Source organism: Cricetulus griseus, chromosome 3 (assembly GCF_003668045.3).
Source record: "Cricetulus griseus strain 17A/GY chromosome 3, alternate assembly CriGri-PICRH-1.0, whole genome shotgun sequence".
NCBI classification, from domain to species: Eukaryota; Metazoa; Chordata; class Mammalia; order Rodentia; family Cricetidae; genus Cricetulus; species Cricetulus griseus.
The window spans coordinates 274,357,617-274,374,197 of NC_048596.1; the positions used below are offsets into that span (position 1 = coordinate 274,357,617).

Sequence of the window (16,581 nt, forward strand, 5' to 3'; positions counted from 1 at the left end):
GCTTTACCTGCCTCATCCTCTCTAGTGCTGGGCATGGTATTTTTCTTACAGAGTCTGAGCTAAGACAGTTCTGCACCAAGGTGGGATTTCTCCATGAGTATGGATTGGCTACCTCTTTGGCATGGATGTACATGATCCATTCTGTGATCCATTGGTGCATGTGTGCACACCTGACCCCTGGAGTGTCTGAGTACACATAGACCTACATACAGATGTGCCTGTCATACGCACCTACCTAAGGCACTATGCATGCACGCACAAACGCGCGCGCGCGCACACACACACACACACACACACACACACACAGAGATTGAGTCTCATGAAGCTAAGTCTGACCTCAAACTTACTACGACATAGCTGAAGTTCCTGATTCTCCTGCCTCTACCTCCCAAGGGCTGGCATCACAGGCATGAGCCACCACATCCAGGTTCACACGTGTATGTCTGAAGCTCTAGGTGCTCTTGTGAAAGAAAGCCTATAAGTTCACGACATGCATGCCAACATGCATGGTCACACATGCAATGTGTTTACCCCTTTGCTCATCTGGTCATCAGATGACAGCATAAGGATACCAGTCTCCACGTGCAAACTGCCTGGGGTGAGGGTGCTAAGCATGCATAAGCTTGGCACATAGTAGCTATGGAGTACATGTGTGCACATATATGGATAGCCAGGACCCAGTGCACATGTCCCCATGTCCACAGGAACCCCTGGCACGAAAGTGCCTAGTTGTATGGGCATGCACGGCTGTGTGCTGACACACAACCTCGGAGTTCCAAGGCTGAGCCAGAACACTCCAGGCTCCTCACTGGGCACAAGGAGTCTCCTGCTGTCTGTTGGTGCTTGCATGGGGTGCAACCAAGTGTGCGTTGGCGGCATGTGTGTGTGCGTGAACGTGTGTGTATGCGAGTAGGAAGAGGCGTTCGCTCTCTTAGACCTTGCTTCTTTCTGTGGTTTGGTTTCTATAGAGACACTTCCTGTGGCAGAGAAAAGAGGTAGTGAGCTGGTGTTTCAGGATGTGAGGGCCCGCAGGAACCGAGCAAGCTCTCTCCACTGCCTGCCTGCCACCCGGAGAGCTCTGATCAGTGCTTCCACAATCCTTGTGGTGGGTGGCCCCCCGTGGCGGGGACCTGTGATCAGCGGCGGTATGCCAGGGAAGCCCAAGCACTTGGGTGTCCCCAACGGGCGCATGGTGAGTGTGGGCTCTGAGCCAGAGCCACAAGGAGGGGGTGGGCACACCCAGGGTGGAGTCCAGGAGGCACACCCGGCAGGCTTAAGGAGGAGCTCAGGGGGCTGCCAGCAGGCTGGAGAAGTTGGGTATAGATAACTGCTGACAGTAGGACCTGGTGCTGTCACCGCAGGACCCTTCCCGATGCCCTGCTAGGAGTCTAGCACAAGCCTAGGGACTGGCCCAGAGCACAGTGAGCACAGGCTCAGGTTCCCTATGCTCACTCCTACAAGTGCTCAAGCCTCTATGCCTCTGGGCCTCAGCCCTCCTCTCCTCACCGCATGCTCTAGGTGCCCGAGTAAGGTTGAGAGCAGCCCTTGCTGGCTCACGACATCACCTGCTCCAGAGGCGTCCTGCCAGAACTGGCATTCTTTGGGCTGCCCAGGATGGTCAGTAAGGATGGGGTAGGATGAACAGCTCTGCCTGCTCTATTCCTAGCTTCCAGGAAGGAGGGGTGTGTAGCAGAGACTAGGATGCCCTGGGGCTGCAGCTATCACCTTACACTCTCTCCAGGCTCTTTAACTCCGAATAGAGCTGCCCCAGAGTTTCTGCTCTTCTCATTCATTCAGCAAATGGGGCAGGCTGTGTTGAACCTCCCTTTTCTCATCAGGGACCTGGACCACCTGGAAGAGTCACTGAACAGCTCCAGGGAGACCAAACAGTATACTGATAGTCCCTGTCCTAAGGGTTCAGCCTAGTAGCGTGGGACAAAGCCAGTGTGTCCAGAGTGACCTGGGATCCGGTTCTAGCTCTGTTGTCCCTTCCCAAGAAAGGTCCTTTTCTATTTTGTCATCTGTAAAATGAAATTGGAATGGGTCAAAGTCCTGTTGACTAAGTGGTATGATGAATCTGAGGCCCTTGAAGCATTGTGAAGGCTATGGAAATGTTAGCCCCAAAGTCCCTGTATTTTCAGCCTCCCTTTAAGAATCTTATGCTCACTAAGCAGTTGAGACACCCCAGTTCCCACTCCTACTTTCCAGTTCCCAAGATCAGTCTCCATCTCTTTTTGTTTTTTGTTTTTTGTTTTTTTTTGAGATAGGGTTTCTCTGAAGCTGGTCCTGAAACTCACTCTGTAGACCAGGCTGTCCTCGAACTCACAGAGATCCACCTGCCTCTGCCTCCTGAGTGCTGGGATGAAAGGCATGCATTACCACTGCCCAGCCAGTCTCCATCTCTTGTCGAGCAGCCCTTTACTGTCAACATCATGCTATTTGGGTAGAAGGGAAACCAATCCTAAAAGTTGGCTCAGCCCCCATCCTACATTTTTTACTGCCAACTCAACTTAGAAAGCCCAAGGAGAGCCTGTCTGTCTGCCTTGCACTTCCACCCTGGGTGGCCATGGCACTTGGCTTGCTCTTCCCTAGGTATCCTGGCCACAGAGTCAAGGAGCAATAGCCCAAGCCCACCCCAAAAGAATAGCTGGATTGATGTTTCTGGAACAGAACCCAGAGCTGTAGGCCAGCTGAGGGGGTAGAGACCGACCCAGCCTGTCCCTCCTGTGTTAGCCCATAATGACTTATCCAAAAGTCATTCCAAGTAAAGAGGGTGACACAAGCTTTGCCCCTCGTCCTGCCAAGCCCACAGCTGCCCTGACCCTCTCAGTAACTGCCACACATGTTTATTTCTACCTTTTCTGGGTTAGTTCTGAACTCTGTATGACCCTAGAGACCCCATGGCTCACAGATGTCTACTTGCTGGACAACAGGCAGCTTTATGAAGCCATACTTGGCTGGAGCAGGGACAGGAAGACAAAATTGGTGACTATGGTGTAGACGTGAATGGAGAGGGGTCTGTGGGTAAGGTGTCCGGTTGTTAGCTCATGGGGCAGGCTCAGAGGAACACAACTCATATGTTGTTGAGTAGAAGGGTCACCATTTGCACACACCCCCTGAGTCCCCCAGCACTGTCTGGTTCTGGTCCCTTCCCATCCTCCAACAGTCCCTGCTGTCGTCAGCCTTATCCTTCTGGCATTCAGCTTGTCAAGCAGCTGAAACGAGACCTGTCACTCAGAGAGAGCTCTTAGCCCCTCCCAGAGGACTCTTCACACAGTACCAACTGCCACTGCATTTATGCACTCACTCATCCACTCAGGACCTCCCACCCAAGTCCCGGTCCCCCAAGCAGTCCCCAGTTGGCCACAATTTAATGAGGCACAAAAGACATGAGTGAAGACTACTGGAAAAATGTCTGCTTTGGAGAAGAGCCTAGTTCAGGGATGAAAGCATGAGAGCAGGCTGGCAAGGAAAACCATTTTCTCCATCAACTTCTGACACTGTAGAAGATGGTTGGTTGGTCCTTTAAGGGGACGAGAGCTGGAGGAGGCCACTGGTACAGGAGAGCAGACCGCAGCTGGGACGGGAACACCCCAAGGGATTCTATGAGTTTAACTTCCAGTTAGTCTTAGTCCTCTTTCTGGACTCAGGTAGTGCTGGTCCTCCCAACAAATACTGGCAAAGAGACCTACAAGAGGCTCGTGTGTCTCTATGTCCCTGGTGGCCAACTCAGGGGCAGGGGTGGCAGGGCAGGGTCCATTTTAGAAGGGCCAAGTCCTGGGGACAGCCCTAAGGAGCTGGCTCAGGCTGGAGGGATCAGGCACCTAAGGATGTGTAGACATCCACAAGAGAGAACAAGACCACAGTTCAGGTACTCTGAAGGCACAAGGGACATGGGTGAGAATAATGGAACAAAGTTCTGGTTTGAATAAGAGTTGCAGTCAGGGATAGAGAAAGTCTGAGGTATCCACCAGCGGATCGCTCTCTCTTTGAGATCTGAATCCTCTAGGGGCCCAGTCCAAGAGGAGTCTCTGGGACTTGCCCACCTGTACCCAAGGGCTACAAGCCCTGGACCTCCAATCTCCCTATTTATAATGGAAGCGGCAAGGCGGGGTGCAATGACACATGCCAGTGCTTGGAAGGCAGAGGCAGATGCAACCCTGCAAGTTAGAGGCCAGCTGGGTCTACACAGGGAGTGCCCAGGCCAGCCATAGCTACATAACACACACACACACACACACACACACACACACACACACACACACACACTCTCACACACACACTCACACACACACACTCACACACACACTCACACACACACACACTCACACACACACACTCACACACACACACACTCACACACACACTCACACACACTCACACACACACTCACACACACACTCTCACACACTCACACACACACACTCTCACACAATCACACACACACACTCACACACACACTCACACACACACTCACACTCACACACACACACTCACACACTCACACTCACACTCACACACACTCACACAGTCACACACACTCACACACTCACACTCACACACTCACACACACACACACTCACACACTCACACACTCACACACACACACTCACACTCACACACACTCACACACACACTCACACACTCACACACACACACTCACACTCACACACACTCACACACACACACACTCACACACTCACACACACACACTCACACACTCACACACACACACTCACACACTCACACGGAAGCAGCCTGGAGCAGCAGGGTGGGGTCTTCAGATTCTGTAGTTGACAGGCAACTGTCTTCTAGTACTATCTCTGCCACTTTCCAGCTCCATGGCTTCTCGGGGCCTTGGGTTCCTCGCATATAAGTCGGGGCAGTGACGTTTGATGCCGGGGACAGAGACGTTGAGGGTAGAGTAAGGATATGGGTTGGTTGCCTGTAACACAGCTGGGTCAGGAAAATTGAGGTGGTTTCCTCAGGGTCCTCAGGTCCCAGCAGCTCCCTTAGAGCCACTTCCTAAGAATGAAGCATGACAAACTGAAGCCAGACCTACTCGGCTGGGAGTGTCCCTGGCTGCCACACCCTTCCTCACCCTTTCTTCCCCTTTTCCTCCTTTCACTCAATACGGCACCTCAAGCAGAGGTGAAAACTGGGGGCCACTGAGGAAGCCAACTTCCCATTGGAGCCTTGGAGCCTATGCAAGGCGTAGCTGTGGCTCTGGATCCCACTTGGCCGTAGGTGGTTCTCTGACCAAGGTGTGCCCTACTCGGACTCAGAGCCACCCCCAGGGACGAGGGGTGCTGAGCCTCGTGTCCCCCAGGGGAAGATGGGCTCAAGGAAAATCTGTTATTCCAGCAAATGCCTGAGCAAGAATTGGACGCCATTCCTTCTCCCTCCCAGCTCTAGGTTTCTGTCTCCCTTCCACCTTTGTCCCAACTCTACTTTCAACAGGCAGTGAGGCAACATGGGAGCAGACTGGTGAACAGCTGTGCCCAAGCCTGGAGTGTGCACCTGGGCCAGCATCTTAGTCTTCAGGGTGTTTCAGCATAGGGTCAAAGAGGATACCCCTGGAGCAGGAACTTCAGGCAGACTCCCTTCTTAACAAGACCTGCCCTCCGGGAGCTACCAGGCTACAGGGATGAGAGGCCCCAACATGAGTGAGCACAGTGAGCTGGAAGGGAAGGGAGAAGACCAGCATCTGGGGATAACCGATGAAGGGGAGGGATCCAGGAGCAGTGCCAGGGGCTATAGAGGTAGGTACTCAGGCAGAGGAAACAGCAAAACAGGAAGCAGGGGTGTGGGGAAAATAGAAGTTTGATAAAGTGTGGGGGGGAGGTGAGGAGGATGGGATCGTTAGTCAGACACAGGTGGGGTGAACTGTAACTTGGCAACAGCAACCTTACTAAGTCAGGCAAGGAATTGAGTCCGGGGTGGAACAGTGGGGAGGAAAGGGCCTGGAGAAAACCTGGGAGCCAACCCTATGTAAGGACACAGACATCTAATTAAAGATAATATAGAAATAAAATCCTAGTACATCTGGTTTCAGTTCCCTTTTGGCTATGTCAAGGACTCCTGTCCATAGAGAACCACCTGCAAGGGACAGGCTGATTTGAGATTGGAGGGCAGTACAAAGGCTAAGGATACTTGAAGAGGGTAAGGCCATGCACTGAGGGGGGGGGGAGGCTGCACCAGAGAGCTAGGGGGAGGACAGCACAGGCTTTAAGCTGCAGCTGTGGAGCAGCTGGGGGAGGAAGGCGGCAGGGGTGCAGGCAGGCGCTGAGGAAGAAAACTACAGGCTGCCTGGGGACTCCAGCATCCTGAAGCATCTCCCACTCCTAGGAACCAGGACTTTCTCCCCCTAGGCTGAGAGACAAGAGGACCTTGGTTGGGAGAGATGACTCTAATGATGAGGACCATCTTGAAGAGTGTAAGGGGCAGGGGTGGGCTCAGAGTGTGGTGTGCTGGGGGAGAGGGGCCCTCACTCCGCTCTGGCAATCGCAAACTTTCTCTCTTGCTCAACCCCCATGCAAGATTGTAAAACAAGAAAAAAGCAGAGCTGGGATTTGAATCTTTGTCTTAAGAGCCCACATAATTGTGCTCTTTGCTGTCCTGCAGGGTAGCAAACTCAGACACCTGGCAACATCAGCCATGTATACTGGTGAAACGACAGTAGCTGTAATGTTCTAGAACATTCACTAAACACCACAAAGTATTTGGAGTTCCTTTTGTGTGCTTAACTCATTCAGCTGAAACAATCCCTTGAAGTCAGGGCCATTATTTGCCCGATTTTTAGAGAGGATGAACTAAGGTAAGAAGATAGCTGACTATTCTTCCCAAGGTCACACAGCAGGAAATTTGAATTCAAGCGGTCTAGGTGGTGCTCCCTTCCCGCTGCCACCAAACATAGATGTGTCAGACTGGCTCTAGAATCCTGTGAGAGGAATGAGAAGCCCCTGTAGGGAAGGTCACTGGCTGCTGGGGGCCAGCCAACCTTGCTACTCTGAGAAGATGCTCATGGCAGACAGCCTGAGCATCACTCTTAAATAGGAGGTAGGGAGAAATCTCTGTATTTTTAAACACAGGGGGCCAGTGTAGGTCAAATAAACATCTATAGTGTCCTGCAGACAATCCTGACTCCCACATGACCTAGGTGCTCCAAGGGAAGCAGTGGAGAACACAGAACAGGACGGGAGAGGCTTTCCTAGGCTTGCCTCCAGTGAGGATGGGAAGAGGGACATGATGACAGGGCCTACTGACATGGAGGAGGTGACGGGGGGGGGTTGGGCGTTAAGTGATGGGAAAAGACAGGGTACAGGGGAGCTGTTTCAGGGCTTTTACAGTGGGGGCAGAAAGGTGTGCAGCTGAGACCGTCTGAGTTGGAACCAGCTAATGGGGTATCTGGAGACAGATTTTAGCAGGAAACTGGCTGTGTGGTTGGAATGAGATGTTAGGGTGGGGCACAAAGGGCCCAGAACAGAACCAAGACAAGGGAGAGTCTACCCTACATAGGTAGGGGTGCATGGGAGAGCTGGGGAGCTTCTGGGAAGGTAGGAAAGATACCAAAAGAAACCACTGCAAGAACTACTCCAAGGTGAGGAGGGGGTTCTGTTTCACCAGTGACTGAGACTCCCAGAGAAGTCAGAGTTAGTGTACATTGTAGGAGAGAATGCAGTTGACCGGAATGATAGTGCTACTCACACCATGGCCTCTGGGCCAGCACCAGAATTGCCCAGAAGCCTGTTGGAAATGGAGAGCTTCGAGCCCCACCCTGGATCTACTAAGCTTGAATGCCAGAGGAGGTCCTCCTGGCCACTGCTCTGAGGAAGTTTGATGGACACTACTCTGTGCCACAAAAATAGCATCCCATGTGCCGGGCGGTGATGGCTCACGCCTGTAATCCCAGCACTTGGGAGGCAGAGGCAGGTGGATCTCTGTGAGTTCAAGGACAGCCTGGTCTCCAGAGCGAGTTCCAGGATAGGCTCCAAAGCTACACAGAGAAACCCTGTCTCAAAAAACCAAAAAAAAAAAAAAAAAGAAAAGAAAAGAAAAAGAAAAAAAATAAAAGCATCCCATGCCATGCCCAAGGTATGGTGGGATGAGTCCCCCAAGGAGAAACATGTGCAATTAGCTACAGAAACAAGACAAGACTGGCATGGCCCTTACTGTACCATAAGCAGGGTAATAAATGCAGTGTGCACTGTTCCCTGGGGAGGCTCTCATTTGTCACACCACCCCTTTTTTTTTTTACAAATAGCAGCCAATAAGTGAGCCACACACCCAAATTCATACAAACAGTACCTGGCAGAGCAAGCCTATGCATACCTGGACTCACCTAGAAGGGCTGAGAGAGAAGGGAGCCAAGGGCCACTAGAAAGTACCCTGAGGAAGCCCCAGCACACAGTGGTTGGTACATGATGGAAAAGAGGCCAGGACAGCCTGCAAGAAGCCCTAGCCAGTAATGACTTTGAAGACAGAAAACATGGTTCCAGCTCACTGGAGGCTGGGCCCAGTGTGTTGACTTGTAACTCCTTTTAGAGCTCTATCCTGATTTTCTACCTTGGGTCTCTCCTAGGTTCTGGCTGTCTCTGATGGAGGTAAGTGATAGCATGTATGGATGAGGCAGAGCTGGGAGGGAGGGAGGGAGGAGGGAGGGAGGGAGGGAGTGGGGATACTCCCTGCCACTTGCTGGTCTTTCAGGCCAGTAGATGCTTGCCTGAAACCGGTATTGGGCCAAAGGCTTAGGAAGGAAAAATGTCGCCCCCCCCCTTTTGTCAATCTCTCTGCAGAACTGACCAGCACAGCAGGTTCCCAGGGCCAGAGTGAGGGCCGAGGCAGCTCCCTCAGCATCCACAGCCTCCCCAGTGGCCCCAGCAGCCCCTTCTCCACCGAAGACCAACCTGTGGCCAGCTGGGCCCTATCCTTTGAGCGGCTGCTACAAGACCCACTGGGCCTGGCTTACTTCACTGTAAGCCCTGGAGTGGGGGGTGAAATGGTAGAGAGGCAGGAAGCGGGGTTCTGGAGAAGGCATAGACCGGGCTTCAGGGTGGTCAGAGCGCAGCTTCTCTCTATGGTCCCTCATCTAGCCTGTCTTTGGCACCCTTCCCCTCACCACCGAGCTGGGAACTCTTCCTTCTTGTCCTCATCTCTGCTTCTCATTTTCTTTCTGCGATCTGGCACCATCTGTCTGTCTGTCTGGTGTCTTGGCCCGGTGTCTGTCCCAGTCTTTGAACACTCCCGATTCAGCCCTGCCTGAAACCTTCCTCCCCCCTTTCCTCATGCCAGGAGTTCCTGAAAAAGGAATTCAGCGCAGAGAATGTAACGTTCTGGAAAGCCTGCGAGCGTTTCCAGCAGATCCCAGCCAGTGACACCAAGCAGGTGGAGAGAAAGATGGGACAGAGGGGTGGGGATGAGGGCCTGGGACATGCCCGCTGACCTCTTCTGGTCCCTCATCCCCCAGCTGTCTCAGGAGGCCCATAATATCTACCACGAGTTCCTGTCCAGCCAGGCGCTGAGCCCGGTGAACATCGACCGACAGGCCTGGCTCAGCGAGGAGGTGCTGGCCCAGCCCCGGCCCGATATGTTCCGAGCACAGCAGCTTCAGGTGAGGGGCCAAAGGGCAAGGCCAGGCTTGAGAAGGGAGACCAGAGAAACGCCCAGCAGGACCAGATGCTGGGGCGCAGTCCGAGCCGGAGGGGAAAGGGCAAAATTGGATGCGGAACCAGAGCCAAACGCAGGGCCAGGGTAGGAGCTGGACGGGGAGAGCGAGGATGGGCTGGGGCGGGGTCAAGAGTAGCGGAGGGCCTCAGGCTCCAGGTCAGCTCGGGGGACTCAGGAGGCAGGACTCGGGGCTCCCCTGCGTGGGCTGGCGAGGGCAGGACCTGCAGCTCTGCAAGAGGCGCAGGCAGAACCCACCCGCCCAGCTCTGCACTGCCCTCTCCTGGTGCCAACCGCTGGCCGCGCAGATCTTCAATCTGATGAAGTTCGACAGCTATGCGCGCTTCGTCAAATCCCCGCTGTACCAAGAGTGCCTGCTGGCCGAGGCCGAGGGACGCCCGCTGCGGGAACCCGGCTCCTCGCGCCTCGGGAGCCCGGACACCTCGAGGAAGGTGCGGACAGGGCGGCAGGAGGCCGGGCGGGGACTGCGGACGTCTCAGGAAGGGTCTGGGCTAGGACCCCGCCATGCACTAGAGAATTCCTGTGCCCTCAGAAGCCGAAGCTGAAGCCTGGGAAGTCGCTGCCAGTGGGCGTGGAGGAGTTGGGGCAGCTGCCGCTCGCTGAGGGCCCTTGCGGCCGCCCTCTCCGCAAGTCCTTTCGTAGAGGTGAGGCCATCCCTAGAAATGGTGTGGCCACAAAGTTTGGGCCAATTTTGGGAACGCCCCCTTCTCGATACTTGACCCATAGTCTGTCTGCAAGAAGCAAAAACCCAAACCCCAAAATGTAGGTTCCTAAGGCCACCTGGTTTCCCCAGGAGGCTGTGCTCCCAGGCTACACAGAGACAAGGCCAGGGACCCACACACTTTAAGTCCCTGCAGGATGGCTACAAACAAGGCAGAGGGACGGTGAGAGGAAGAAAGTCACTTCATTAATGACTTTCCCTTAGAGATGACGGGTGGAGCCATGAACTTGGCCCCGCGACGAGAATCTCAGGGGTCTTTGAATTCTTCGGCCAGTCTGGACCTGGGCTTCCTTGCCTTTGTGAGCAGCAAATCTGAGGTGAGTGGGCCCTCAGATTTGAGGGGAGCAAGGGGCCTTTCTGTTTGGACCACTGCCAGTTGCCTTCACGGGCTCCCAGCATTCCCAGCGGATGTCTACACTTGCTCTCCTAGCTTACTCCACAAAGCCGGCACCTCACCCTTCCTTTCGTTCCATGCTCGATATAGCCATCTCTGTGCAAATCGTGGGTGTACATCCCAGCTGGCAGTGCTGGCGCCTAGGTGCACCCTGCATGATGTGTGTGTGATTAGTTAGTGGAGCTTTCCCGGAGTGTCCACATCTATTTTATTTTTGTTTTGAGACAGGGTTTCTATACGAAGCCCTGGCTGTTATAGAACTCACTCTGTAGACCAGGTTGGCCTCAAACTCAGAGGTCTGTCTGCCTCAGCCTCCTGTGCCTCCATGCCTGGCTGAGTGTCCACATGTTTGAGCGTGCATGCCTCTGTTCCTGGAGCAAGTTGACACATCTGCACCTGCCTCCAAGTGTACCCTTGCACATGTGTACATGTATTGTCCCAGAGAGCTTATAGCGTCCCTGTGTACATACAGCCTCTGTCTGCTCTTTCTTGCCCACAACCAGAGCCACCGAAAGAGCCTTGGAAGTGCAGAGGGTGAGAGTGAAAGCCGACCAGGGAAGTACTGCTGTGTGTATCTGCCCGATGGCACAGCCTCCTTGGCCCTGGCTCGACCAGGCCTCACCATCCGAGACATGCTGGCAGGCATCTGTGAGAAGAGAGGCCTCTCTCTGCCTGACATCAAGGTCTACCTGGTGGGCAATGAACAGGTGTGAGCAAGACCCGGCCCCAACTCAAGCCTCTTTCCTATCTATCAGTTCTTTTCCTAATCTTCTGGCCACCCTAATTCTGACTCCATTCTCCCCTACCTCATTCCAACCCCCGTGTCCAAGTCTACATGGGTGCCAGCGCCAACCCCTCATTCATTCTCAGACACTCACTCACAAAAAACCCACCCCATGCCCTGGTTTCCAGCTTTACCCATCAGCCTAATCTGATGGTTTCAGGGAGGTAATGCTGGGGAGAGGGTACTGCTAGACGGGGGAATTCCCTCCACTCCCACAGTTCACACTGTCTTCCCCACAGGCCCACCCCTAAAGCTGCCATTGGGGGACTCACCTCTGCCATCAGAAGTCTGCAATGAACCTAATCCCAGAACGCCTCCTTTAAGTGCAAGTGAGCATTAAGCTCCAATGTCTAGGGAACTCATTTTTTAAAAATAACTTATTTAAATTCATTTATGTGCATTGTTATGAAGGTGTCAGATCCCCTGGACCTGGAGTTGCAGACAGTTATGAGCAGTCATGTGGGTGCTGGGAATTGAACCCAGGTCCTCTAGAAGAGCAGCCAGTGCTCTTAACCTCTGAGCCATCTTCTCCAACTCCAGGGAAACTCATTTTTAAACCATTTTGGAAGGAGGTCCCAGGGGAACAAAGCTGCATTCCAGTGGAAGTGACAGGAGTTTATTCAAACCCTAAGAGGTAGGCAAGGTGTGAGGTCAGAACTGGAGGCTAGGCTGTGTCTACTAGGCACAGGCTGGAGATAAGCCAGACAAGAGGTGGTCAGGGTTCACACCTCCAGAGTGAGTCTTCCAGTGAAGGCGGGCATGTCTGTCAGAAGGCTTCGTGAATGGCAGCAGCAGCAGCTGAAGAGGCCAGAGCAGAGTGTCTAGGAGAACTACAGAAAGAGGACTTCCAGGCAGAAGGAAGGAAGGAGGCGTTTGCAGGACCCGGGGTGCTGGAGGGGGGTGAGGGCAGCAACAGGAGGCAGTCTGCCCAATTTCTTAGGCCACCAGAACAGCTGCCAGCAGCCCAGATGGGCCTTTGTGCGTGCTAAATATAACTTCGCCACCCACATCCCACCTGTCCCTGTGGCTCAGCACAGGGCTCCTGTCTGGGAGAGTCTCCCCACTCCCTTTTAAGGCCTCCCCTACAATCTCAGGCTGGTAGAGACAGCAGTTTTGTTTGTGTACCTACTGTGTGCTGAGACCATATCAAATGCTTTCCATCTTCCTGGTCTGATTTGTGTGCTGAGGGGGCGGGGCGACCTAGGTATTAAGGAAACAAGAAACAAGGGCCGGAGTGGCGAACAGCAGGTGGCGGAGAGGGGAAGAGCCCTGTTTCCTGCCAGCCCTGCGCCTCTGCGTCCCCAGACTGGATCCTGTCCCAAGCCTCCCCTGGAATTCCCAAGCATCTTCTGTTTTTCTTTCTTTCCTTCTTTTTCTTCTTTTATTAACAACATTTTTTCATTTATTTTACATACCGACCGAAGTTTTCCCTCCCTCCTCTCCTCCCGGTTCCCCCCCCCCTTTCTTTTTCAGTGGGGGTCTTACTGTGTAGTCCTGGCTGGCCTGGAACTTTCTGTATAGCCCAGGCTGGCCTTGAATTCTAAAGTCTCTGAGCAGAGTGCCGGGAATAAAGACATGTGTCACCATGCCCTAAGCACCTTCCTCTCTTACAGTCCCTTGGCCCTAGTCTTCTCAGGCTGCCTCTCCTGGCCCATCCCCCACCTGCCTTTCTAGCAGCCTTCCGTTAGCCTTCTAGTGCTTCTGGTCTTTAGGGTACCACACCAGAAGCCAAACGAGGAAGCGAAGGTGATTTCCAAGTATTCCCGGGGATGTCTTGGGGTGCAGGGAGGGGTTCTTAGACCCTGCCTGGCATCCGCAGAAGGCCCTGGTCCAAGTATCCCCCCGGGATGGCTTTGGGTGCAGGGAGGGGTTCTTAGACCCTGCCTGGCATCCGCAGAAGGCCCTGGTCCAAGTATCCCCCCGGGATGGCTTGGGGTGCAGGGAGGGGATTCTTAGACCCTGCCTGGCATCCGCAGAAGGCCCTGGTCCTGGATCAGGATTGCACAGTGCTGGCAGACCAGGAAGTGCGCCTGGAGAGCAGGATCACCTTCCAGTGAGTGTCCCACCCCCAAACTGCTCTAACCGCCCCAATTCAGCTCTGTCCCCTCCGGGCTTGTTTTGGGAAAAGGGGCCCCCTGGGTCTCCACCACTAGGCAGCTCTAGGGTCCTGTACAGGCTGGAGTTCGCTAACTTGGAGCGTGTGGTGAGAATCTCAGCCAAGCCTACTAAGCGTCTGCAGGAGGCGCTGCAGCCCATCCTGGAAAAGCACGGCCTGAGTCTGGAGCAAGTGGTCTTGCATCGGGTGAGCGACAAAGCTGTAGGTCGGGGTGGAGAAGCGGGGGCGGGGTTTGTGGTCTTGCTCATAGGCTGCTAACCTTTCTGTAGCCAGGGGAGAAGCAGCTGCTGGATTTGGAGAAGCTAGTGAGCTCAGTGGCCTCACAGACACTGGTTTTGGACATCCTTCCAGGTAAGGGATGTTTATACCTTGGGACTTGATTCCCAGTGTGGCTCTGGCAGAGGAGGCGGGCCTTGTGAGAGGAAGGCGGAACCCAACAGTGGTGCTCTGCATTGTAGGTGCTAAGATGAGAGAAGCCAGCAGCACATCCCCCTGCCGCAGCCAGGTAACCGGGAACCTCAGGGCCTCTTTCCACCTCTGCTCCCTCCCTCCTGGTTGTGAACTTGACCCCACTTTCTTGCAGGGATGCCTGCCCAGAACCCAGGACAAGGGCACTCATCTTCCTCCACTGCCCCCCAGTTTGCTGGTGGAAGATGCCAGTAGCTCCACTGGGAAACGGCAGACCTGTGACATTGAAGGTGTGCTGTGGGGACAGTGGGGCCGCGGGATCAGAGGGATGAGGGAAGTGATACCGGGATTGAAGATCCCTGAGGGTGGCATCCGGGGCCGGAGCTAAGGCCGAGGCTAAGGACCATTGCAGCTGGGATGTACTGATGGTCGGGTCAGGCTGTGGTCAGGCTGTGGCGAAGCATGAGCATAGGCGCTCTGGCCATATGGGCCTCCCAACTCTGACTCCCCAGGCCTGGTGGAGCTGCTGAACCGGGTGCAGAGCAGTGGGGCCCATGACCAGAGGGGACTTCTTCGCAAAGAGGACCTGGTACTTCCAGAATTTCTGCAGCTTCCTTCCCAAAGGCCAGGCTCCCAGGAAGCTCCGCCATAGACTGAAGCAACTACCTAGCCCAGGGAGGGCCCTTCAGACTGCACTGCCCACCCAGCCCTCTGACACCTGTGTAACAGTCCAGGCTGGCTGCATGGTGCCTGGGCGGACCAAGCATGCCATGGGTCTGCTCTGCATGCCCTGTCTGTACCCTGAGTGTCCCTGGCCCCATTCTGCTATGGGCAGGCCCACAGAAGGAGCCAGGAAGGGGTGGAAGGGGAACTCAGAGGACTCACGCTCCCAAAATGTGGCTACATGTTCTCATAGGTTCACCTACCCATTCTTTACAGCTAGGCCATCAGGGGGAGGCCAGCCTAGCCTCTTGGCATAGGCATATTGAACACAAAGGGGGTGACTTTGGCAGTGCCAGCCTCCTCAGCTTGTTCTAAGCTTTAGCCCGGAGCAGGAGGAGGGGCTGGCCCCTCCTTAAAGAGTTGATATAAGTAAATCCTGGGAGTGCTGGTGGCAGCCCCTCCCTCCTTTCACATAGACTGGACATAGGATTTTATGGTTGGCTTGGGGCAGCTGGGTTTGTCCTGGACGTATGATACTGTTATAATAATAGTTATTATTATTCAGCTGTGAGCTGTGTTTCTTGTGTGCCACTCTGCCCTGTGTGGTCCCATTACCCTACTGCCTCTGTCACCAAGACCAGGAAGTTCTTGGGGACTTCAGTGTATACCTCCTGACTTCGTTTTCAGAATCTCTCTTCCTGAGACACAGAATATAGGAGGTATAGAGGGGAGGGGAAGGGAGGGGAGGGGAGGGGTGAGGGGGAAGGGATGAGAAAAGGGAGAGGAAGGAGGGAGAGGAGAAGGGAGGGGAGGGGAAGGGGAGGAGGAGATGGAGAGGAGGGAGGGGAGGGGAGGGAAGGGGGGAGGAAGGAGAGAGGGAGGAGAGAAAAAGGAAAGGGAGAGGGAGAGACATCTTCCTCTACAGCTATACCTTTGCCGTCACCCAGCCGCTCCACAGTGTCCTTGGACACGAATCGTTGTTGCTGTTCCTGTTTCTATCAGGGATTCACTGTATCTCAGAACACATTACTGAGGGCTCTTTAGGGTGTATGGAAAGCTTGTGTGTGGGACTAGGCAAGGCATTCTCCTCCTCCTCTGCTTGGCTGGGTGGTACCCTGCCTCTAAGCAGCCAGGAAAGGCGGGGAGCGAAGGAGGAAAGACTTCTCAGAAAGAAAGCCTCAGCCTGCAGGGAGAGGAGCCCAGCACGCTCTCACCCAGGAAGGTGGGTGCTGAGAAGAAGGTGACTTGAGGGGGGAGGGCAGAGCCACACACACAGGCGAGGGCCAGGACCTCCTCCTGCTGTCCCTTCTCATCTGACTGGTCATCTGAAATCTGCTGGGTAGATCACCAGGGTATTCTGACTCACCCCCACCTTGCTTTGGGGGTTTCAGGTTTCTGCCACGGGGACAGAGTTTGGCTACTCTGATAAGAATTGTAATCCCAGGCCTGGAGAGATGGCTCCGTGGTTCAGAGCACTGGCTGCTCTTCCAGAGCACCTGGGACTGATTCTCAGCACCCACGTGGCAGCTCACACTCATCTGTAGCTCCTGTTCCTGGGAATGCGACATCTGCTTCTGACCTTCGTGAACACTATACACACACAGTGTCTAGACAGACATGCAGGCAAAACCACCCATATGCATAAAAATAAAGATAAATATTTTATTTTAATCCCAATTATGTTGGCTTATTTTCTACCACCTTCTGAGCATCTGTACAAAGGCCTTACACACAGAAGAGACCCACTCAGGAGAGGACGTGGGTGGCTGATAACCCACCACACATCACACATACCTTGACCACTCCTTGAC

At 54.1% G+C, this 16,581-nt stretch overlaps 1 protein-coding gene across 1 annotated transcript; it reads left to right on the top strand.

Annotated features, from left to right (window-relative positions):
- The first annotated feature begins 966 nt into the window (after positions 1-966).
- Rgs14 (regulator of G protein signaling 14) lies at positions 967-15,337 on the top strand. Its single transcript, XM_027409802.2, has 15 exons — positions 967-1,192; positions 8,582-8,603; positions 8,796-8,974; positions 9,292-9,384; positions 9,467-9,610; positions 9,972-10,115; positions 10,217-10,328; positions 10,610-10,722; positions 11,303-11,506; positions 13,560-13,636; positions 13,759-13,885; positions 13,969-14,050; positions 14,158-14,204; positions 14,283-14,397; positions 14,620-15,337. Exons 1-15 carry the CDS (start codon positions 1,148-1,150, stop codon positions 14,757-14,759), a joined length of 1,644 nt encoding a protein of 547 aa, XP_027265603.1. The 5' UTR covers positions 967-1,147; the 3' UTR covers positions 14,760-15,337.
- Positions 15,338-16,581: the final 1,244 nt, after the last annotated feature.